Source organism: Lethenteron reissneri, unplaced genomic scaffold (genome assembly GCF_015708825.2).
Source record: "Lethenteron reissneri isolate LAM-NWPU_2019-01 unplaced genomic scaffold, ASM1570882v1 scaffold_1202, whole genome shotgun sequence".
Lineage (NCBI taxonomy): Eukaryota > Metazoa > Chordata > Hyperoartia > Petromyzontiformes > Petromyzontidae > Lethenteron > Lethenteron reissneri.
The window spans coordinates 8,324-32,028 of record NW_026890896.1 but is presented as its reverse complement, the minus strand read 5'-3'; the positions used below and the strand labels follow the sequence as shown (position 1 = coordinate 32,028).

The window sequence follows — 23,705 nt, the reverse complement described above, 5'->3', positions numbered from 1 at the left end:
ACACCCGTACCCTACCCGATACCCGTACCCTACCCGATACCCGTACCCTACCCGATACCCGTACACTACCCGATACCCGTACCCTACCCGATACCCGGCTACCCGTACCCGGCCGGGTACGGGTAGCCGTTTGCGACCCTGGTGCGGCCGGGTACGGGTAGGCCGTGAGTCACTGGAGAGTAACCGTTTGTCACTCATTTAGGTTTTTTTCGGTAAAGTCACGTAGGTGAAAAATAATGCTGTTCGTGTCGGATGTGCTAGACCACACACTGGGAATGGGGGGGGGCGGGAGGGGGGGAAATATATTAATAATAACAAAGCAATGGATCTTTAGAAGCGAGCGTGAAGCAATGTCCATCACAGTTGCCCTCCTGGTCGTTTCCTTTGAGTGACACCCTTGAAGGTAAAACCGTCGGCAAAACGCGCTGACGCACCGCTCTGCTCGGTCGCAGTGGCGAGCTACGCGAGCGCGGCGATGCGAGACCGCAACCCGGACGACGCCGAGGAGGAGAGGCTGCAGATCATCGAGGAGGTGGACGCAGAGGAGGAGAAAGACGAGGTGGAGGCGGCGGCGGAAGATGACGTGACGAACTTAGAGGGGACCGGCGGCAATCCCGGCGTCAATCCCGGCGTGGACAAGACTGCCGAGGCGCTGGGCAGTGCGCAGGACGGGACGTTGGCGGAGTGCGATGTGCCGGGCAGTGGGGCCACTCGCCGTGGTGGTGGTGGCGGTGGCGGTGGTGGCGGCGGTGGTGGTGGTGGCGGTGGTGGCGGTGGCGGTGGTGGCGGCGGTGGTGGTGGTGGTGGTGGCGGTGGCGGTAAGAGCACACGTGCTCACACTTCACAGCGTAGTTGTTAGCGTTGTGTTTAAAATGAAAGGAAAAAAAACACCTTGGTTCTTTCGGTAAAGTCACGTAGAAGGGAAATAATAAAATAATAAAAATAAAACATAATAAAATTATTCTCACGACGTTTCGGCCACAACGCAAGCAGCCATCCTCAGGTGAAGAACAGGTCTGTCGGTAAAATCACGGTTTTTACCTCTACGTTTAGAATCAACATGCGCTCAGAGTATTTGGCTGCTATAAACTTACACATAGGCTGCTTTGTTGAGCTATCATTTTTGGCCAGGTCGCTTCCGTTAAAAAACCGACATGACTCAGTGGGCCTTATTTGTTAGAAAAAATAAATGTCCAAATCCTGCGGTCCGTGACAGTGACACGTGGGGACCTAATGCAGTCAAGGATAGGTTCTTTTTTCAATCGAACCGTCTCGCTGGTTACGCTGTGAATTGTTTTTACATTCAATCCGCACAAGCGGTGTTCATTTTTAGTGATATTTTTCCGCAACGGTGAAAAATATGCGTACGCTCGGAAAATAAAGCGAACTTTTTTAGGATAAGAAAACCCCCCCAAACAAAACGTGTAAGACGTGGCAACGCTGTGCGTTGCTGTAACTGTGAATGGTCAGCCAGTACGGCATGGAATTAGCCTTTGCCGCATGCAGGAACACTTCCTCATAGGCACACAGATCCCCCGCAACCAGAGGTCGCAACCGGGTACCCGATACCCGTACCCTACCCGATACCCGTACCCTACCCGATACCCGTACCCTACCCGATACCCGTACCCTACCCGATACCCGTACCCTACCCGATACCCGTACCCTACCCGATACCCGTACCCTACCCGATACCCGTACCCTACCCGATACCCGTACCCTACCCGATACCCGTACCCTACCCGATACCCGTACCCTACCCGACACCCGTACCCTACCCGATACCCGTACCCTACCCGATACCCGTACCCTACCCGATACCCGTACACTACCCGATACCCGTACCCTACCCGATACCCGGCTACCCGTACCCGGCCGGGTACGGGTAGCCGTTTGCGACCCTGGTGCGGCCGGGTACGGGTAGGCCGTGAGTCACTGGAGAGTAACCGTTTGTCACTCATTTAGGTTTTTTTCGGTAAAGTCACGTAGGTGAAAAATAATGCTGTTCATGTCGGATGTGCTAGACCACACACTGGGAATGGGGGGGGGCGGGAGGGGGGGAAATATATTAATAATAACAAAGCAATGGATCTTTAGAAGCGAGCGTGAAGCAATGTCCATCACAGTTGCCCTCCTGGTCGTTTCCTTTGAGTGACACCCTTGAAGGTAAAACCGTCGGCAAAACGCGCTGACGCACCGCTCTGCTCGGTCGCAGTGGCGAGCTACGCGAGCGCGGCGATGCGAGACCGCAACCCGGACGACGCCGAGGAGGAGAGGCTGCAGATCATCGAGGAGGTGGACGCAGAGGAGGAGAAAGACGAGGTGGAGGCGGCGGCGGCGGCGGAAGATGACGTGACGAACTTAGAGGGGACCGGCGGCAATCCCGGCGTCAATCCCGGCGTGGACAAGACTGCCGAGGCGCTGGGCAGTGCGCAGGACGGGACGTTGGCGGAGTGCGATGTGCCGGGCAGTGGGGCCACTCGCCGTGGTGGTGGTGGCGGTGGCGGTGGTGGCGGCGGTGGTGGTGGTGGCGGTGGTGGCGGTGGCGGTGGTGGCGGCGGTGGTGGTGGTGGTGGTGGCGGTGGCGGTAAGAGCACACGTGCTTACACTTCACAGCGTAGTTGTTAGCGTTGTTTAAAATGAAAGGAAAAAAAACACCTTGGTTCTTTCGGTAAAGTCACGTAGAAGGGAAATAATAAAATAATAAAAATAAAACATTATAAAATTATTCTCACGACGTTTCGGCCACAACGCAAGCAGCCATCCTCAGGTGAAGAACAGGTCTGTCGGTAAAATCACGTAGAATGGAAGTAATAAAATAATAAAAATTAAACATAAAATAAAATAATTCTCACGACGTTTCGGCCACAACGCAAGCAGCCGTCCTCAGGTGAAGAACAGGTCTGTCTTCTGTCTTCCCGACAGACCTGTTCTCCACCTGAGGACGGCTGCTTGCGTTGTGGCCGAAACGTCGTGAGAATTATTTTATTTTATTATGTTTTATATTTATTATTTTATTATTTCCCTTCTACGTGACTTTACCGAATGAACCAAGAAGATGAATCCCTGCAGTCACGAAAGCTTTAAATCGAAAAAAACACGTTTGTAGCAGCATTTGTCGACTTAACAACAAGAACTAAATCCACAGAGTATTTGTTCTGCTCCAGCGAGCATTGAGGCAGCTGTGATCGTCTCACTGGGTACCGATTCATTGCCACTGGTGGGAATTTCACATTCCCATGGCGGGAGAGACCAAAGCGTGACGGGCTGAATCAACTTCCCATCCCCAAATGACGATTTGAACTCGCAGCCTCCCGATTGCGAGCCACTTTGTCTACCCCTGGGCCACGTGGCCACACGCTATTCTGGATTGCGGCTAACTTCACCAAGCGATCGTTACGTTCGGCGCTTCGGGGTGGGCCAACCAGAGCCGGGCGTGCCACGCTTGCGGCAGCGGTATCGCAAGACGCCCGGCAATGCCGTATTTGCCAACGCAGGCGGTGGCATCTCCGTTAAGCGACGCATTCGCAGAGTGAGAAGCGGAATGAGAGGGAGGCGTGCAACTTAGATTGAGGCCATCAGTCTTACTCCGTACTACAACAAACAAAACATGGCCAAACCAAAAACACTTTTCGAAAATCACCAAAATAAAGCCATAAAATCTTCTTGGTTCTTTCGGTATAGTCACCACGTAGAAGGAAGTAATAAAATAACAAAAATAAAACACAATAAAATAATTCTCACGACGTTTCGGCCACAACACAAGCAGCCGTCCTCAGGTGAAGAACAGGTCTGTCGAGGCGACAGCGTCTAAAAGAAAACACCACCACGCTTGGCCATAAAAGCAATGAAACAGCGATCGTAGGAACCGTGACCGAATTTTCACGACAGACGACGTGAACAACACGGACCACCAAACTCGACAGCGGTCCGTCACATCGGTGGGATTGCGTCGTCTCTTCACGCACCACCAGCGGCCCCCTCGCCCCGTGCCTCCCCGCTAGGCCCGAGGACTCACGGCTCATTTGCCGCGCCGTTGCCGCCACCGCCGCCGCCGCCGCTGCCGCTGGCGTGCCCTCACTGCGGCCGCGGCTACAAGCGTCGGGGCTCGCTGTGGAAGCACGTTCGCCGCCGGCACGAGGGGGCCCTCGCGGATCTCCACAAATCACCGCGACCTCCCCGGGCGGGCCAGGTGACTGACTAACCCCCGTTTGCCGGCATCGTCGCACGTCTGAATGTGTCCGTCTGAATGTGTCCGTCTGAATGTGTCCGTCTGAATGTGTCCGTCTGAATGTGTCCGTCTGAATGTGTCCGTCTGAATGTGTCTGTCTGAATGTGTCTGTCTGAATGTGTCTGTCTGAATGCATCTGTCTGAATGCGTCTGTCTGAATGCGTCTGTCTGAATGTGTCTGTCTGAATGCGTCTGTCTGAATGTGTCTGTCTGAATGTGTCTGTCTGAATGTGTCCGTCTGAATGCGTCTGTCTGAATGCGTCTGTCTGAATGCGTCCGTCTGAATGTGTCTGTCTGAATGTGTCTGTCTGAATGCGTCTGTCTGAATGCGTCTGTCTGAATGTGTCCGTCTGTGTCCATCTGTGTCCGTCTGAATGCGTCTGTCTGAATGCGTCTGTCTGAATGTGTCTGTCTGAATGTGTCTGTCTGAATGTGTCTGTCTGAATGTGTCTGTCTGAATGCGTCTGTCTGAATGCGTCCGTCTGAATGCGTCTGTCTGAATGTGTCTGTCTGAATGTGTCTGTCTGAATGTGTCTGTCTGAATGTGTCTGTCTGAATGCGTCTGTCTGAATGCGTCCGTCTGAATGTGTCTGTCTGAATGTGTCTGTCTGAATGTGTCTGTCTGAATGCGTCCGTCTGAATGTGTCTGTCTGAATGTGTCTGTCTGAATGTGTCCGTCTGAATGTGTCTGTCTGAATGTGTCCGTCTGAATGCGTCCGTCTGAATGTGTCTGTCTGAATGTGTCTGTCTGAATGTGTCTGTCTGAATGCGTCTGTCTGAATGTGTCTGTCTGAATGCGTCTGTCTGAATGCGTCTGTCTGAATGTGTCCGTCTGAATGTGTCCGTCTGAATGTGTCCGTCTGAATATGTCTGTCTGAATGTGTCCGTCTGAATGCGTCCGTCTGAATGTGTCTGTCTGAATGTGTCTGTCTGAATGTGTCTGTCTGAATGCATCTGTCTGAATGCGTCTGTCTGAATGCGTCCGTCTGAATGTGTCTGTCTGAATGCGTCTGTCTGAATGTGTCTGTCTGAATGTGTCCGTCTGAATGCGTCTGTCTGAATGTGTCTGTCTGAATGTGTCTGTCTGAATGCGTCTGTCTGAATGCGTCTGTCTGAATGTGTCCGTCTGAATGTGTCCGTCTGAATGCGTCCGTCTGAATGTGTCCGTCTGAATGTGTCCGTCTGAATGTGTCCGTCTGAATGTGTCCGTCTGAATGTGTCCGTCTGAATGTGTCCGTCTGAATGTGTCTGTCTGAATGTGTCTGTCTGAATGTGTCTGTCTGAATGCATCTGTCTGAATGCGTCTGTCTGAATGCGTCTGTCTGAATGTGTCTGTCTGAATGCGTCTGTCTGAATGTGTCTGTCTGAATGTGTCTGTCTGAATGTGTCCGTCTGAATGCGTCTGTCTGAATGCGTCTGTCTGAATGCGTCCGTCTGAATGTGTCTGTCTGAATGTGTCTGTCTGAATGCGTCTGTCTGAATGCGTCTGTCTGAATGTGTCCGTCTGTGTCCATCTGTGTCCGTCTGAATGCGTCTGTCTGAATGCGTCTGTCTGAATGTGTCTGTCTGAATGTGTCTGTCTGAATGTGTCTGTCTGAATGTGTCTGTTCTGAATGCGTCTGTCTGAATGCGTCCGTCTGAATGCATCTGTCTGAATGTGTCTGTCTGAATGTGTCTGTCTGAATGTGTCTGTCTGAATGTGTCTGTCTGAATGCGTCTGTCTGAATGCGTCCGTCTGAATGTGTCTGTCTGAATGTGTCTGTCTGAATGTGTCTGTCTGAATGCGTCCGTCTGAATGTGTCTGTCTGAATGTGTCTGTCTGAATGTGTCCGTCTGAATGTGTCTGTCTGAATGTGTCCGTCTGAATGCGTCCGTCTGAATGTGTCTGTCTGAATGTGTCTGTCTGAATGTGTCTGTCTGAATGCGTCTGTCTGAATGTGTCTGTCTGAATGTGTCTGTCTGAATGCGTCTGTCTGAATGTGTCTGTCTGAATGCGTCTGTCTGAATGCGTCTGTCTGAATGTGTCCGTCTGAATGTGTCCGTCTGAATGTGTCCGTCTGAATATGTCTGTCTGAATGTGTCCGTCTGAATGCGTCCATCTGAATGTGTCTGTCTGAATGTGTCTGTCTGAATGTGTCTGTCTGAATGCATCTGTCTGAATGCGTCTGTCTGAATGCGTCCGTCTGAATGTGTCTGTCTGAATGCGTCTGTCTGAATGTGTCTGTCTGAATGTGTCCGTCTGAATGCGTCTGTCTGAATGTGTCTGTCTGAATGTGTCTGTCTGAATGCGTCTGTCTGAATGCGTCTGTCTGAATGTGTCCGTCTGAATGTGTCCGTCTGAATGCGTCCGTCTGAATGTGTCCGTCTGAATGTGTCCGTCTGAATGTGTCTGTCTGAATGTGTCCGTCTGAATGTGTCCGTCTGAATGCGTCCGTCTGAATGCGTCTGTCTGAATGTGTCTGTCTGAATGTGTCTGTCTGAATGCGTCTGTCTGAATGTGTCTGTCTGAATGTGTCTGTCTGAATGTGTCTGTCTGAATGTGTCTGTCTGAATGTGTCTGTCTGAATGCGTCTGTCTGAATGTGTCCGTCTGAATGCGTCCGTCTGAATGCGTTCTGTCTGAATGTGTCCGTCTGAATGTGTCTGTCTGAATGCGTCTGTCTGAATGTGTCCGTCTGAATGCGTCTGTCTGAATGTGGTCTGTCTGAATGGTCTGTTGAATGCGTCTGTCTGAATGCGTCTGTCTGAATGTGTCCGTCGTGTGTCCATCTGTGTCCGTCTGAATGCGTCTGTCTGAATGCGTCTGTCTGAATGGTCTGTCTGACTGTGTCTGTCTGAATGTGTCTGTCTGAATGTGTCTGTCTGAATGCTGTCTGTCTGAATGCGTCAGTCTGAATGCGTTTCTGTCTGAATGTGTCTGTCTGAATGTGTCTGTCTGAATGTGTCTGTCTGAATGTGCTGTCTGAATGCGTCTGTCTGAATGCGGTCCGTCTGAATGGTCTGTCTGAATGTGTCTGTTGAATGTGTCTGTTGAATGCGTCCGTCTGAATGTGTCTGTCTGCGTAATGTGTCTGTCTGAATGGTCTGTCTGAATGTGTCTGTCTGAATGCGTCCTGTCTGAATGTGTCTGTCTGAATGCGTCTGTCTGAATGCGTCTGTCTGAATGTGTCCGTCTGAATGTGTCCGTCTGAATGTGTCCGTCTGAATATGTCTGTCTGAATGTGTCCGTCTGAATGCGTCCGTCTGAATGTGTCTGTCTGAATGTGTCTGTCTGAATGTGTCTGTCTGAATGCATCTGTCTGAATGCGTCTGTCTGAATGCGTCCGTCTGAATGTGTCTGTCTGAATGCGTCTGTCTGAATGTGTCTGTCTGAATGATGTCCGTCTGAATGCGTCTGTCTGAATGTGTCTGTCTGAATGTGTCCTGTCTGAATGCGTCTGTCTGAATGCGTCTGTCTGAATGTGTCCGTCTGAATGTGTCCGTCTGAATGCGTCCGTCTGATTGTCCGTCTGAATGTGGTCCGTCTGAATGTGTCCGTACTGAATGTGTCCGTCTGAATGTGTCCTGATTCCTGAATGTGTCCGTCTGAATGTGTCTGTCTGAATGTGTCTGTCTGAATGTGTCTGTCTGAATGCATCTGTCTGAATGCGTCTGTCTGAATGCGTCTGTCTGAATGTGTCTGTCTGAATGCGTCTGTCTGAATGTGTCTGTCTGAATGTGTCTGTCTGAATGTGTCCGTCTGAATGCGTCTGTCTGAATGCGTCTGTCTGAATGCGTCCGTCTGAATGTGTCTGTCTGAATGTGTCTGTCTGAATGCGTCTGTCTGAATGCGTCTGTCTGAATGTGTCCGTCTGTGTCCATCTGTGTCCGTCTGAATGCGTCTGTCTGAATGCGTCTGTCTGAATGTGTCTGTCTGAATGTGTCTGTCTGAATGTGTCTGTCTGAATGTGTCTGTCTGAATGCGTCTGTCTGAATGCGTCCGTCTGAATGCGTCTGTCTGAATGTGTCTGTCTGAATGTGTCTGTCTGAATGTGTCTGTCTGAATGTGTCTGTCTGAATGCGTCTGTCTGAATGCGTCCGTCTGAATGTGTCTGTCTGAATGTGTCTGTCTGAATGTGTCTGTCTGAATGCGTCCGTCTGAATGTGTCTGTCTGAATGTGTCTGTCTGAATGTGTCCGTCTGAATGTGTCTGTCTGAATGTGTCCGTCTGAATGCGTCCGTCTGAATGTGTCTGTCTGAATGTGTCTGTCTGAATGTGTCTGTCTGAATGCGTCTGTCTGAATGTGTCTGTCTGAATGTGTCTGTCTGAATGCGTCTGTCTGAATGTGTCTGTCTGAATGCGTCTGTCTGAATGCGTCTGTCTGAATGTGTCCGTCTGAATGTGTCCGTCTGAATGTGTCCGTCTGAATATGTCTGTCTGAATGTGTCCGTCTGAATGCGTCCGTCTGAATGTGTCTGTCTGAATGTGTCTGTCTGAATGTGTCTGTCTGAATGCATCTGTCTGAATGCGTCTGTCTGAATGCGTCCGTCTGAATGTGTCTGTCTGAATGCGTCTGTCTGAATGTGTCTGTCTGAATGTGTCCGTCTGAATGCGTCTGTCTGAATGTGTCTGTCTGAATGTGTCTGTCTGAATGCGTCTGTCTGAATGCGTCTGTCTGAATGTGTCCGTCTGAATGTGTCCGTCTGAATGCGTCCGTCTGAATGTGTCCGTCTGAATGTGTCCGTCTGAATGTGTCTGTCTGAATGTGTCCGTCTGAATGTGTCCGTCTGAATGCGTCCGTCTGAATGCGTCTGTCTGAATGTGTCTGTCTGAATGTGTCTGTCTGAATGCGTCTGTCTGAATGTGTCTGTCTGAATGTGTCTGTCTGAATGTGTCTGTCTGAATGTGTCTGTCTGAATGTGTCTGTCTGAATGCGTCTGTCTGAATGTGTCCGTCTGAATGCGTCCGTCTGAATGCGTCTGTCTGAATGTGTCCGTCTGAATGTGTCTGTCTGAATGCGTCTGTCTGAATGTGTCCGTCTGAATGTGTCTGTCTGAATGTGTCTGTCTGAATGTGTCTGTCTGAATGCGTCTGTCTGAATGCGTCCGTCTGAATGCGTCTGTCTGAATGCGTCTGTCTGAATGTGTCCGTCTGAATGTGTCTGTCTGAATGTGTCTGTCTGAATGTGTCTGTCTGAATGCGTCTGTCTGAATGTGTCCGTCTGAATGCGTCCGTCTGAATGCGTCTGTCTGAATGTGTCCGTCTGAATGTGTCTGTCTGAGTGCGTCTGTCTGAATGTGTCCGTCTGAATGTGTCTGTCTGAATGTGTCTGTCTGAATGTGTCTGTCTGAATGCGTCTGTCTGAATGCGTCCGTCTGAATGCGTCTGTCTGAATGCGTCTGTCTGAATGTGTCCGTCTGAATGTGTCTGTCTGAATGTGTCTGTCTGAATGTGTCTGTCTGAATGCGTCTGTCTGAATGCGTCTGTCTGAATGTGTCTGTCTGAATGTGTCTGTCTGAATGTGTCTGTCTGAATGCGTCCGTCTGAATGCGTCTGTCTGAATGTGTCTGTCTGAATGTGTCTGTCTGAATGCGTCTGTCTAAATGTGTCTGTCTGAATGTGTCCGTCTGAATGCGTCCGTCTGAATGCGTCTGTCTGAATGTGTCTGTCTGAATGCGTCTGTCTGAATGTGTCTGTCTGAATGTGTCTGAATGTGTCTGTCTGAATGCGTCTGTCTGAATGCGTCTGTCTGAATGTGTCTGTCTGAATGTGTCTGTCTGAATGTGTCCGTCTGAATGTGTCTGTCTGAATGCGTCTGTCTGAATGTGTCCGTCTGTGTCCGTCTGTGTCCGTCTGTGTGAATGTGTCCGTCTGAATGCGTCCGTCTGAATGCGTCTGTCTGAATGTGTCCGTCTGAATGTGTCTGTCTGAATGCGTCTGTCTGAATGTGTCCGTCTGAATGTGTCTGTCTGAATGTGTCCGTCTGAATGTGTCTGTCTGAATGTGTCTGTCTGAATGTGTCCGTCTGAATGTGTCCGTCTGAATGTGTCCGTCTGAATGTGTCCGTCTGTGTCCGTCTGTGTCCGTCTGAATGCGTCTGTCTGAATGTGTGCGGGGGAATAGAAGTCGCGACACGTCGTTGAGGAGCTTCATAGCTCATCCGATTCCCTCCGGTAAAATTGTTTTATTATTCTGATTCTCACTTCGCACCTCTGTTCCATCTTTGCGCAGAAGGGTCAGCCTCCCGCTGCCGCGAGCCACAAGTGCGCAGTGTGTGGGAGAGACTTCAAGAGCAAACACCACCTCAAGGAACACTTCCGCATCCACAGCGGTGAGTGTGGAACAATTGCGACGTTTGGCAGAACGCACCCACCGACGTGATTTCCTTCATATTCTTAGGTTTCTTCGGTAAAGTCACGTAGGTAAAACATCAAAATTAATGAAAATAAAATAAAATAAAAATCACGACTTGATGCAGCTAATCCGGCTGTGACGGTCCCACCTGATGACGGAGACTTGTGTTGCCTCCGAAACGTCGTGATTTTTATTTTCATTAATTTTGATGTTTTACCTACGTGACTTTACCGAAAAAACCTAAGAATATGAATCCTTGCAGTCACGAAAGCTTCAAATCTGTGATTTCCTTCCTGCGCGTGTGTCTACAGCGCAGGCCGCATTCGCCGCGTCACGCGGCACTTTGGATGATGCGTTTATAATGTTTTGGTTCGACACGGGAACTTTCGCAACCGATATCATCCACAATTCTGACTGCCCACCTGATGACGCTGGTTGTAGTTACTGGCGAAACGTCGCCGCGCTTGAATTGCAAACGTCGTGGGTTTACTCTCCAGCACGCCGGCGTGCTGAGCTCGTGTAACGAATCGGCACGTTGTGTTTCGCGTCGCAAACTTTACGAACCGGCCGTGTCGGTTTTTGACGACGCGTCGTTCACACTGACGCGATGTAACCCGGAAACCTCCGTCGTCGCTGTGTTTGTTTGTAATTTCCAGGGGAGAAGCCGTACGGGTGCCCAATTTGCAAGAAGCGCTTCTCCCACTCGGGCTCGTACAGCTCGCACAAGAGAGCCAACAAGTGCGTGGGCTCCGTCACGGCGGACGGCGCGGCGCGGGCGGCGACATCTCCAGTTGCCGCTGCCTCGACGGCTGACGCCGGCAAGATGGAAGGGGCCATCGCCACGTCTCCCAAATCCACCCAGAGCTCAGGTCACGACTACAACGAGGACGACTGTGGCGCTCGTTCCGAGGACTTCCTGCGGATCAGCGGACCGGAGGCCACGGGTCGTCCCGCCGGCAAGATCAAGACCGAAGAGCCGGATCTGTACGAGCGTTCTTCTCACGTGGAAGGGGCGGCTCGCCACGCCGGCCGCTATCGCCACGAACCGTTTCCGAGCGCGGTACCTCTGCGCCAACACGAGCGCTACCTCTGCAAGGTGAACGACGAGATCGACGCGTCGCCTCAACCGTCAGCGCCGCAACCTCCGTCTCCGGCTCAACGAAAGAAGTCGAAATTGTCGGCCGGAAAGGGGTTGAAAGGGAGCCGCGCTACGGGACTCGGAGACCAGTCGGCTTCCCTGAAGTCGTACTGCCTTGCCGGAAGTGTCGAGGCGAGTCCCGAGGAGTCGATGAAGATGTCGTTGGCCATGAACCTCCCCAGAGACGTTTTCTCCAAGTGGCTGGAGGAGAAATTCAACGCGGCGGGCAGAGCGCCGGAGCACCGTGCGTCCGGCTCTCCCTCCCGCGAGCTCGGCCCGTCACCGGCACCGGCTGGGCACGCCGGCCACGGCACGGAGGGAAGTCCGGCTCGGCACCCGCCGGGCTCGCCGACGGGCGCCCGGTCCGACTCGGCGGCGGCAGGTCAGCCCGGCAGCGTGGCGGACGGTCCTCGCCGCGGTCGAGACCAGGCCCGGCCGCTCGACTTGTCGCTGCCAAAGTTGAGCACGGCGAGGCTCGGAGAGACGCGCTTTGTCGATGTCCACGATTCGAGCGGCGTTGAGCGCCAAGAGGAGCCCTTGGACTTGACTTGCGCGAAGAGATCGCACGGCGAGCTGGACTCGAGTGCTTCTCGCGCGACCGACGGCTCGTCGAACGACAACGGCGTTGACCGTTTACACGAGAACAAGCCGACAATGAACACGGTCACTTCCAGCTACGGCAACGGTCCCGTGCTCGCGGCCTTTCCGCTGCCCGGTTTGATTGCGGCCCTCCACATGGGTGACCCCGGCCTGAGGCCCTACACGGGCCTGGACCAAGCAGCCTTGCTGTCCCACGTGTCACCGTACAGAGGCCTTGTGGACGCGGCTGCTCTCGCCGACTTCCACGACAAGATGCGCCACTTTGCACAGGTAAGAGCAACTGCTTGGAGTATCTCTGTGATATCTGTCTGCTTATATGTCTGTCTATGTTTCTGGTTCTGTGTTTTTATCTCTCTCTCAAATTTAGCATTCTCAGGAAGAACGTAATCAACCAGGTAGGGTGTTGACTGTTATGTTATCCGACTCTCTGTTGTATTACATTACATGTGTAGGGTTATTACGGGAGAAACGGCGGACAACAAACACAGGGCTGTCGGCACTCACATACACGGGGGGTCACACCGACGTCCGCATCAGTTATTGCCCACGCCCCCAGCCCTCGGAGGCGATCCCTATAAAAGGTGGAACCCAAAGAGCTCGAGGAGGGGGACACGAAGCTGACCAGTGAAGATCCAAGACTCGGAGATTAGGCCCTGGGACTCCCCGGTCTCGCCGTCCTTATAAGGGCCGAGCCGGGTAAGCCAGTGGCGCGGCCCAAGAGCTTCCAGACCGCTGCCCTTATCAGGGCAAGGCTGGTTAGCTGGTGCCGAGATCTGTGCTTGCCAGGGCCAGATCAGTCAGCCTCCCGTAGCCCAGTAGAGGAGGACTGGGGGACAGGACAGAGGGCTTAGTACTAGGGTGGGTTTCCCATAGTACGGGTGAAGGGGCCGATACCCCTTCAACTATTGTATCTGTCCCGGAGTTAATAAACAGTGTGTCTCAACTTCCTCATCGTCTCCTCATCAACTTACTACATCTGGTGTTGGAAGTGGTCCAAGCATGGATACGAGACGGAAGACTCGTGCCCAAGACCCAGGAGAGGATGACGACGAGGGAGGGGCAGTGCAAGACATCGCCGCCGACGTACCTGCACAACTGCTGCCGGCTCCGACATCGGCGGGGCCGTCGGAGAGGGCCGGGACGTCGACTGACGAGTTGGCGTTGGCTCACTCGCGGCTGGCGGAGCTCTTGTATGCAGCGGCCGCTATGCTGGAACAAATAACTCGCCTGGGGCCGGGAGGAGCGACGCGGCGGGAAGATGGACAACGCCCGCCAGAAACTCCCGCCTTTACAACAGCGGGGCGACTCGAAAATCCCGCCACGAAGACAGTAGGGGCGGAGGGAGGAGTCCCAGCTCGTCACGCGGGAGACGGTGCCCAGCCAGCAGCCGCCACGTCATCGGCGGAGGCGGGTCGCGGTGGCAGCCTATCAGGGGTTGAAACGTCACCACCAGCTGACGCCAGCACCGACCATACAGTACGGGGACGCGCTACGGATGCTGCAAGAGACGCTGCAAGAGGATCGGAGACGGAGCCGACATTCCAGCAACGCCTGCCGGCCCTGCAGGTATTTGTTGCAAGCGACGGCGATTGGGGGGGGTTCCAGCGCCGGTTCTTGGCCCACCAAGAGATGGCAGGCTGGTCGGACAACGAGGCGCTGTGTGCTCTCCCGGCGTTATTGGACGGCGACGCCCTGGGCACCCTCACTGCTGCACCCAAGTCGGCACGCTCCACCATTCAGTCGGCGCTGCAGCTGCTGGCCACCGTTTATGGGCCGCCCTCCGATTGTCGCCAGCTCTTCTATGAACGGCAGAAGGGTGATAAGGAATCGCCACTCGCTTATCGCACGGCCCTGCTGTCATTGGCGAAAGACGCTTTCCCGCGTATGGATGAAGAGGGGATCGATGCGATGGTGGCCGAGAAAATTTTGCTGCTGGCTGACGATCTGGACTTCACCATCTTAGCGCAGGACGATGCGGATATGTCATCACTGCGGGCTGCAAGGCACATTTACGCCAATCTCATCTCCCAGCGGAGGAAGGCGAACAAAGCTGCTGCACGACACACCGTGGCGGCAACCTCTTCTGGAATGGAGGGAGCCTTCGCTGCGGATCGTTCTGCAGGATGGCGATCTGCCGAGCGACCGGCTCGGGACGTTCCAAGCCACCGAGACCAGCCCAAGTCCTCTGGAACGCTCGTCGTCTGCTATAATTGTGGCCTCCGGGGCCACGTGGCGTCCGGATGCCGGGCTCCTCGACAGCGCGGTGCGAGACCTGGAGCTGCGGACGGCCCTCCTCACAAGCCTTCGCAACATCCTCGGGCAAGTCATGGCACCCCACATGTTCGGCCTGCACACACACCCACTTTCCTATCACATGGTCCGATACACAATTCTCGGGGGTTGGGTGCTGGTGCGTCGGGTCGCGGCATGTCGGGGAGGGCGCTCCAACCGGGCCAATGGTCCGAGTTGGCTCACCGAGTTGTGGCTGCATCAGCGGGGTCGTCCGTTGTCGCGGGGCATATTGACGGGGTGGAGGTACGGCTATTGGTCGATACGGGAGCTTCGGCAACTATCATTTCAGATTTGATTTATAATATCCTGCCCGTTCAGAGTCGCCCGTTGCTCCCTGTCGATATACCGTTTTACGCTGCGAATGGGGGCTCGTTGGGTATTATCGGTCAAATTCGAGCGCAAATTTCGATAGGGGACATTAAACTATCTGGCCCGGTGTTCGTCTCCTCCTCGCTGGCTATTCCGTGCCTGTTGGGGACAGACTTTTTGGCCAAATTGCCCATCAAAATTCTGATTGACCAGCAATGCATCGAGCTTCCATCGGGCCGACGTATGACGTTCCTACCTGCCACCCCTGCCGTGCGTGTTGCCTGTGCTACGGTACAGGCGCTTGTTGCTCGGACGGTGCGTGTACCCCCGGGGGCACAGATGTTGGTACCCCTGCGCTTGCGTCGACCGTTCGATAAAGGAGTCTCTGACCGGGGCGTTATTTTGGGACCATCTAGAGCCGGGGTGAGTGGGCCAGATCTGGTGACGGCCCAGACTATTGTTAAAGGGGATGGGGACCCGTTTATCGCGGTCCTCAATGTCGGGACACGGACGGCAGTGGTTTCGCAAGGTACCGTGTTCGCACATGCGGTTCCGGTACCTGCGGAAACGCCGATCATTGGCCAGGTGGCCACCGATTCTCAAACGCGATTAGCCTCAGACGCTGACGAGGTTTGGCTGGATGCGTTGTGTGCTGAGTCACCTGACCTGTCTGACGCACAACGTGCTAGATTACGCGCCTTATTGCGAGAATTTTCCGACGTCTTCAGTAAACACAAATACGATATCGGATGTACCAAATTGCTACGCCACCATATTGACACCGGTGACAACGCTCCTATCCGCCAAAATCCTTTTCGGTTAAGTCCCGCCGAAAAGGATCATGTCAAATCGGCTGTAGATGACATGTTGAAATCGGACATCATTTCTCCCTCGACCAGCCCTTGGGGTGCACCCATAGTGTTGGTCAAAAAGCACGACGGGTCCCTAAGGTTCTGCGTTGATTTCCGGCGATTAAATAAGATCTCGGTGGCCGATGCTTATCCGCTTCCTCGAATGGACGAATCGCTGGATGCCCTCGCGGGATCGCGATTCTTTTCCACTTTGGATTTGCTCTCAGGATTTTGGCAACTTCCCTTGGACGACGAATCCAGGCCCAAAACAGCTTTCCGAACGCCGCACGGCCTCTTCCAATTCAATCGCTTACCCATGGGATTACACTCTGCTCCCGCGACGTTCCAGCGCCTGATGGAATTGGTCCTCGCTGGCTTGCAATGGGAGGTGTGTTTGATTTACCTGGATGACGTTATCGTATTCAGTAAGACGTTCGAGGAACACCTTGATAGGCTTCGGGCCGTCTTTCTCAAAATGCGCGCTGCTAATTTGAAATTCAAGCCACAAAAGTGCCATTTGCTGCGCGAATCTGTTAAATATTTGGGTCACATCGTCGGCCGGTCAGGTATCTCAACCGATCCCGCCAAAACGCGTTGTGTCAGCTCCTGGCCTATTCCCACCTCGGTGGGGGAGGTTAGAAGCTTCATCGGCTTTGCTTCATATTACCGCCGGTTTGTTGCGGACTTTGCTTCCATCGCTAAGCCACTACATGCCTTGACGTCAAAAGGGGTCAAATTTCATTGGGGGCCGGTGGAGAACGCCGCTTTTGTCTCTCTTCGGGATGCCCTGGTGGGGGCCCCGCCGTTAAGCTACCCCGATTTTTCCATGCCGTTCGTGCTCGACACGGACGCAAGCAATACCGGGATTGGAGGCGTGCTGTCACAAATTGTGGGTGGCGTGGAGCGCGTTGTGGCTTATGGTAGTAGAGTACTGTCCCCGGCCGAGCAGCGGTACTGCGTCACCCGCCGCGAACTGTTGGCTATCGTGTTCTTTATCCAACAGTACCGGCCATATCTGTACGGCCGGCATTTCACCGTCCGTACAGATCATGCAGCGTTGCAGTATGCCCTACGAATTAACCAGCCATCGGGGCAGTTGTCCCGATGGCTCGAGATCATGCAGGATTTCGATTTTGAGACAACTTACCGGAAGGGGATTCGCCACACCAACGCCGATGCCCTATCACGCCTGCCGATCGCCCCGGATTGCACTTGTTTCTTGGGTTCGGGCCGTTGCAAATCGGCAAGTGACGGCCGGGATCGGGTTCTTGCGGCCGCAGTTGATACTCCTTCGGACGCTGGTCCTATTTCGGAGGGTGGGAGTGATTCCCTACTTGGCTTGTCAAGTACTGAGTGGGGTCGCCTCCAAATGGAGGATGCGACCCTCCTGGCGCTACGACGTCGCGCGGAAGGATCAGGTCAAGGGAAGTCGGGCGTTGACTCATGGGGGTGGTGCCAGGGCTTACTCATGCATTGGGACGGGACGATCCGCCGTCACAGGCTGGTGGTGCCTTCCACGTTGAGGGGTAGGGCTGTATGGGCTGCTCATAAACGGCTCCTGCACCTGGGTACCCTCAAAACACTTGCCATGCTCCAGCTTAATTACTTTTGGCCGGGCATGGCAAGAGACGTGGACGATCTGCTGCGGTCCTGTACCCAGTGTGCACAACGGAAGCCGCCGGCGAAGGGAGCCAGTCCACCGCTCCAGTCCATTTCGGTCACCCGGGTTAACGAGCTGGTCGCCCTTGATATTTTGGGACCGTTTCCTTCCACGCCGAGGGGTAATAAGTACCTGCTGGTTGGCGTGGAATATTTCACGCGATGGTCTATGGCTTGGCCCCTCGCCAACCAGTCCGCAGCGGCCGTTGCGGAGGCTTTTGTTCAGGGCTACGTCCTCGACAAAGGCGCTCCGGAACGGTTGTTGACCGATCAGGGAAAGAATTTCACTAGTACCCTTTTACACGAGGTATGTGGCCTTCTGGGTACAAAGAAAGTTCGTACCTCGCCTTACCATCCACAAACGGATGGGATGGTGGAACGCTTGCATAGGACTCTTACGTCCATGCTATCCCACCAGGTATCTGAGTCCCAAAACGATTGGGATCTACGGATCGGGGGAGTCCTGGCGGCATACAGGATGGCTCCTCACGCGGCGACCGGGTTCTCGCCATTTTTTTTTATGTATGGTCGCGAGGTTGACCCGCCTGTCGCGACTCAGCTGACGATTGCCGCGCCTCATGCTAAGTCGAAAATCGCCGACCATGTTAAATTTAACATCCTTCGCTTGGCGGAGGCACGGCAGGCGGCCATGCAAAACTCTGACTCTCGCCAGAAACAAAACGAGAGATTGCGGTCGCGCCGGACTCACACGCACGAATGGCACCCGGGCGACCGAGCATGGTTGCACTGCCCTCAGGTGCCATTGGCCACCTCGGCTAAGTTGTTGCGACCATGGAGGGGCCCCGTTGAAATTGTGCAGGTTGTGCGGCCTCAATGTGTGCGCATTAAGTGGGGGAAGCGTCGGTGGTTTGTGCACCCTTCACGGTTAAAGCCATTTTTTGCTCCGCACGCTTCCTCCCACGTAAATGGCCGAACATGTGGGGAGTCCTCTGACTCCGGGGGGGCGGGATCGATGCCAGCCTCTGATCCACTAATGACTGTCCCGTCTTCAGGAGCCCCAGGACTGAAGCCCTCTGGGCTGCCAGCCTCCCCCGTGGGGGGCGGCGCTGGCACGTCCGGGAAACCGGACGACCAGGCACCTGCTGATGCGACACCTGCCACTGACTCTACCAAGCCGGCCCCTTGTGACGGGCCCGCTGCACGGACTCGCGCCAAAACGCGCCGGTTGTTATGATTAGCTTTCCGCGCGTGTTCCGTTGCTGCGGAACCCGCTCATTGTATATATGTTTTTTTAATGGTTGTATGTGTGTGTAATAACGATGACCACGCTATCTGCTTGTTGCTTGCTGTCCATGTAAGTGTGTGCGTGTGTTGGGAATGGACGGAGAGTCTGCTGTGGTTGCTGAGTTTCAAAGGGAGTGTGTGCGCTGCTGCGTGGAGTTGTTATCTTGATGGTAAAGTTAATTATTAACGTGGGAGCGTCGGGTATCCTGTGCTGTATCATCTCGTGGGTCACCGTGCGCGATGGGCTTAATTGAAAAAAAAAAAGTTTTTTTTGGGCTGTATTATGCTGCGAGGTGCTGTGTGCGATGCGGTCGTTGCATGAGAGGGAATAACTGTGTTGTGGTTGAAAAGTTACGACGGGATTGATGGTGTGTTGGTCGCCTGCAGATTTGCTTGCTATTGTGCTTCAATGTACGCGTGTGATCGCGATATGCTGATTGCATGTGCTGTTATACCGTTCTGTATATGTGTTGCGGTTCCGGGTGGGGGGTTTTTTTTTTTTTTTAGGGAACCATCGGTTGATGTTACGCTTGTTCTTGTTATTGTTACTGTTACGAGGCACACGTGTATTGACGGTGTTAATCTTTATTCTTGGGGGTTGAGGGATTGTTGCAGCCGGGACGGCTGCGAGCTGTACAGGGGGGGGTGATGTAGGGGTTATTACGGGAGAAACGGCGGACAACAAACACAGGGCTGTCGGCACTCACATACACGGGGGGTCACACCGACGTCCGCATCAGTTATTGCCCACGCCCCCAGCCCTCGGAGGCGATCCCTATAAAAGGTGGAACCCAAAGAGCTCGAGGAGGGGGACACGAAGCTGACCAGTGAAGATCCAAGACTCGGAGATTAGGCCCTGGGACTCCCCGGTCTCGCCGTCCTTATAAGGGCCGAGCCGGGTAAGCCAGTGGCGCGGCCCAAGAGCTTCCAGACCGCTGCCCTTATCAGGGCAAGGCTGGTTAGCTGGTGCCGAGATCTGTGCTTGCCAGGGCCAGATCAGTCAGCCTCCCGTAGCCCAGTAGAGGAGGACTGGGGGACAGGACAGAGGGCTTAGTACTAGGGTGGGTTTCCCATAGTACGGGTGAAGGGGCCGATACCCCTTCAACTATTGTATCTGTCCCGGAGTTAATAAACAGTGTGTCTCAACTTCCTCATCGTCTCCTCATCAACTTACTACACATGTATAAGTATACTAGATTTGTGTTTCTATTTAATTTATACCTGATGACGATTGCTTGTGTTGCAATCGAAACGTCGTACGCTAGTATTTAATTTAATTTATTATTTTATCTTTATACGTGACTTTATCGAAAGAACCAAAGAATAAACTGCTTGGAGGTTGCGCTGTTGGACTAACACGGAAGCACACGCGCATCGGTGGTGCCGCCTTGTGTTTACAATTCACGTGTTGAACCTTGTTCATTGTGCGGTGAGATAGATGCGTGAATGTTTCGTTGCTGAAATCCTTCGTGTTACGTGATGTTGCGTCGAACTAGGATCCACGTATTAAAGAGTGGGTCCCTGCAGATAAAATCTTGATGCAGGCGAGTCTGCCTCGGCTGATGAGACACTGTATGTCAAATATCAATCCCAGAATCTGCTTGTTCTGAATCAACGCTGCTGACATTGTGCACATCCATAAGGATGTAGCTGAGTGAGTGTAGCTGGGTGAGTGAGTAGCTGAGTGGGTGAGTAGCTGAGTGAGTGAGTAGCTGAGTGAGTGAGTAGCTGAGTGAGTGAGTGAGTAGCTGAGTAAGTGAGTAACTGGGTGAGTGAGTAGCTGGGTGAGTGAGTAGCTGAGTGAGTGAGTAGCTGAGTGAGTGAGTAGCTGAGTGAGTAGCTGAGTGAGTGGATAGCTGAGTGGGTGGATAGCTGAGTGGGTAGTTGAGTAGGTGGGTAGCTGGGTGAGTGGCTGAGTGGGTGGCTAAGTGTGTAGCTGAAAGGTTGGCTGAGTGGGTAGCCGAGTGGTTGGATGAGCAGGTGGGTAGCTGAGCGGATGGGCGCTGAGTGGCTCGCTGAGCGGGTGGTTGAGTGGGTGGATAGCTGAGTGGGTGGATAGCTGAGTGGGTAGTTGAGTAGGTGGGTAGCTGAGTGAGTGAGTAGCTGAGTGGGTGGCTAAGTGTGTAGCTGAAAGGTTGGCTGAGTGGGTAGCTGAGTGGTTGGGTAGATGAGCAGGTGGGTAGCTGAGTGGCTCGATGAGTGGGTGGTTGAGTGGGTTGCTGAGTGGGTGGCTGAGTGGGTGGATAGCTGAGTGGGTAGTTGAGTGAGTGGCTGAGTGAGTGAGTAGCTGAGTGGGTGGCTGAGTGGGTGGATAGCTGAGTGGGTGGATAGCTGAGTGGGTGGATAGCTGAGTGGGTAGTTGAGTGGGTGGCTGAGTGGGTGGCTGAGTGGGTAGCTGAGTGGGTGGCTGAGTGGGTGGGTAGCTGAGTGGGTGGCTGAGTGGGTGGGTAGCTGAGTGGGTGGCTGAGTGGGTAGTTGAGTGGGTAGTTGAGTGGGTAGCTGAGTGGGTGGCTAAGTGGGTAGCCGAGTGGTTGGATGAGCAGATGGGTAGCTGAGTGGGTGGTTGAGTGGTTGGATGGGCGGGTGGGTAGCTGAGTGAGTGAGTAGCTGAGTGGGTGGCTGAGTGGGTGGCCGAGTGGGTAGCTGAGAGGCAAATACGCAAAGGAGACGAAATTCCGTCGGTTAACCTCGGCGGCTCACTGGCCCATCGCGCTCCACAGGGAGAGTCTCCTGAGCGGGGAGAGGGAGTCCCCGTGGGCTCGGTCGCGGTGACAGACTCGGGAGGTCCCGCGCGCAAGCGGCAGAGGAGGGGGGAGCGCGTGCCCGGAGGCTCGTTCGCCCGCGACCTGTCCGACGAAACCTTCCAGGAGAGCGGCCCGTTGTTGCCGCGGCACAAGTACGAGCGCGCAGGTACGCGGCGTCGCGTCCCCGCGCGCTTGCGCTCACGGGCGGCGGGTTTCGTCCGTCGTGCGCCGCTCTCACGCGTCTTCTCCGGAGGCGGAGGCAGGTGATGAATTGTAATAATCGGATGACGCGCGACCGTCGGTACTTGTTATCCTCGCTTAATTTTTGAACGAAATGGAAGAATGAACGGCGTGACGGACACGCCGTGTAATGAACCGGCGTCGGCCACTAACACGATTGTGTGCGCGGTTGGGCGTGTGTGCGTGCGTGTGTGTGCATGCGTGCGCGTGTGTGTGTGTGCGTGCGTGTGTGCGTGTGTGTGCGAGCGTGTGTGCGTGCGTGTGTGCGTGTGTGTGCGTGCGTGTGTGCGTGTGTGTACGTGTGTGTGTGTGTGCGTGTGTGTATGTGTGTGCATGTGTGCGTGCGTGCGTGCGTGTGTGTGTGCGTGTGTGCGTGTGTGTGTGCGTGTGTGCGTGTGTGCGTGCGTGCGTGCGCCCGCGTGGGTATTTTTGGTTTCTGGTGTTGATTTGTTAAACCGATTTCATGTTGAGGCTCATCATGTCGGCGGTGAAGAGTATCCCCAGTGGGCACCGCTGTGTTCACCGCGCTGGTTTCATACCGTCAGCCACGTGCAGTGAATCTCGCAGCCTCCCCAGCCTCGCTGATGTTTTATTTTACTAAAAAACCCGACTAACTCTTATTTTTACCAGGTAAGGCCCACTGTGCTATGCAGCTCTTTTTCAGACGCGACCTTGCGATCACGAATCGTAGCCCAATTAAGTGGCTTTTCGCGTGGAAATTCACAGCAGCCAAATAATCTAAATGCATGTTTATAAATGTGTGGGGGGGGGGGGTGAAAAAAACCCAATACACCTGGAGGAAAACGCACGCCACCATGGGGAGATAGAACACGCAAACTGCAAATATACTTCTAGATTTGAAGCTTTCGTGACTGCAAGGATTCATACTCTTAGTTTTTTTGGTAAAGTCACGTAGGTAAAAAATGAAATTAAAATTTATAAAAATAAAATATAAAAATCACGACGTTTCGGAGGCTGTATACAGCAAATCTGGCTGTGACGGTCCCCACCTGATGACGGAGACTTGTGTTGCCTCCGAAACGTCGTGATTTTTATTTTATTTTTATTAATTTCATTTTTTACCTACGTGACTTTACCGAAAAAACTAAGAGTATGCAAATATACAGCGGGCTATCAGCGCCCGGTTCGAACCCACGACCTCCAGCATGCCGTGCGAGTGCGATAACCCCGCCCCGCCGTTCCCTGTCCGTCGCAGGCAGGCGTCCCCACCGCTGCGAGGTGTGCAGCAAGGCGTTCAAGCACAAGCAGCACCTGATCGAGCACTCGCGGCTGCACTCGGGCGAGAAGCCGTACCGCTGCGGGCGCTGCGGCCGGCGCTTCTCGCACTCGGGCGGCTACTCGCAGCACGTGCACCGCCGCTACTTGTGCTGCGGCGACCCCGGGCAGCCGGGCGCGCCGGGAGCGGATTTGGGGGCGCCGGGAGCGACGGAAGAGCTCAACGAGGGGGATGATGACGGATGCGGGGCGGAGTGGGTGGATGAGCGGGGGGGTGGGTGGGTGAGTGGGTGGGTGAGTGGGTGGGTGGGTGAGTGAGAGGGTTGGTGAGTGAGTGAATGAGTGGGTGGGTGAGTGAGTGGGTGGGTGATTGGGTGAGGTTGGTGAGTGGGTGGATGAGTGGTGAGGTTGGTGAGTGGGTGGATGAGTGGGTGGGTGAGTGGGTGGGTGGGTGAGTGAGAGGGTTGGTGAGTGAGTGAATGAGTGGGTGGGTGAGTGAGTGGGTGGGTGATTGGGTGAGGTTGGTGAGTGGGTGGATGAGTGGGTGGGTGAGTGGGTGGGTGGGTGAGTGAGAGGGTTGGTGAGTGAGTGAATGAGTGGGTGGGTGAGTGAGTGGGTAGGTGATTGGGTGAGGTTGGTGAGTGGGTGGATGAGTGGTGAGGTTGGTGAGTGGGTGGATGAGTGGGTGGGTGAGTGGGTGGGTGGGTGAGTGAGAGGGTTGGTGAGTGAGTGAATGAGTGGGTGGGTGAGTGAGTGGGTGGGTGATTGGGTGAGGTTGGTGAGTGGGTGGATGAGTGGTGAGGTTGGTGAGTGGGTGGGTGAGTGGG

At 54.0% G+C, this 23,705-nt stretch overlaps 1 protein-coding gene across 1 annotated transcript; it reads left to right on the top strand.

The window, feature by feature from the left end:
• Positions 1-452: 452 nt before the first annotated feature.
• On the top strand, positions 453-23,152 carry LOC133361704 (zinc finger E-box-binding homeobox 2-like; the record flags this gene model as incomplete). Its single annotated transcript, XM_061580709.1, has 7 exons — positions 453-731; positions 2,216-2,470; positions 4,005-4,192; positions 10,442-10,541; positions 11,221-12,572; positions 21,379-21,568; positions 22,859-23,152. Coding segments are annotated over 7 exons (2,658 nt in total), but the record flags the coding sequence as incomplete, so codon positions are not given.
• Between the last annotated feature and the right edge of the window lie 553 nt (positions 23,153-23,705).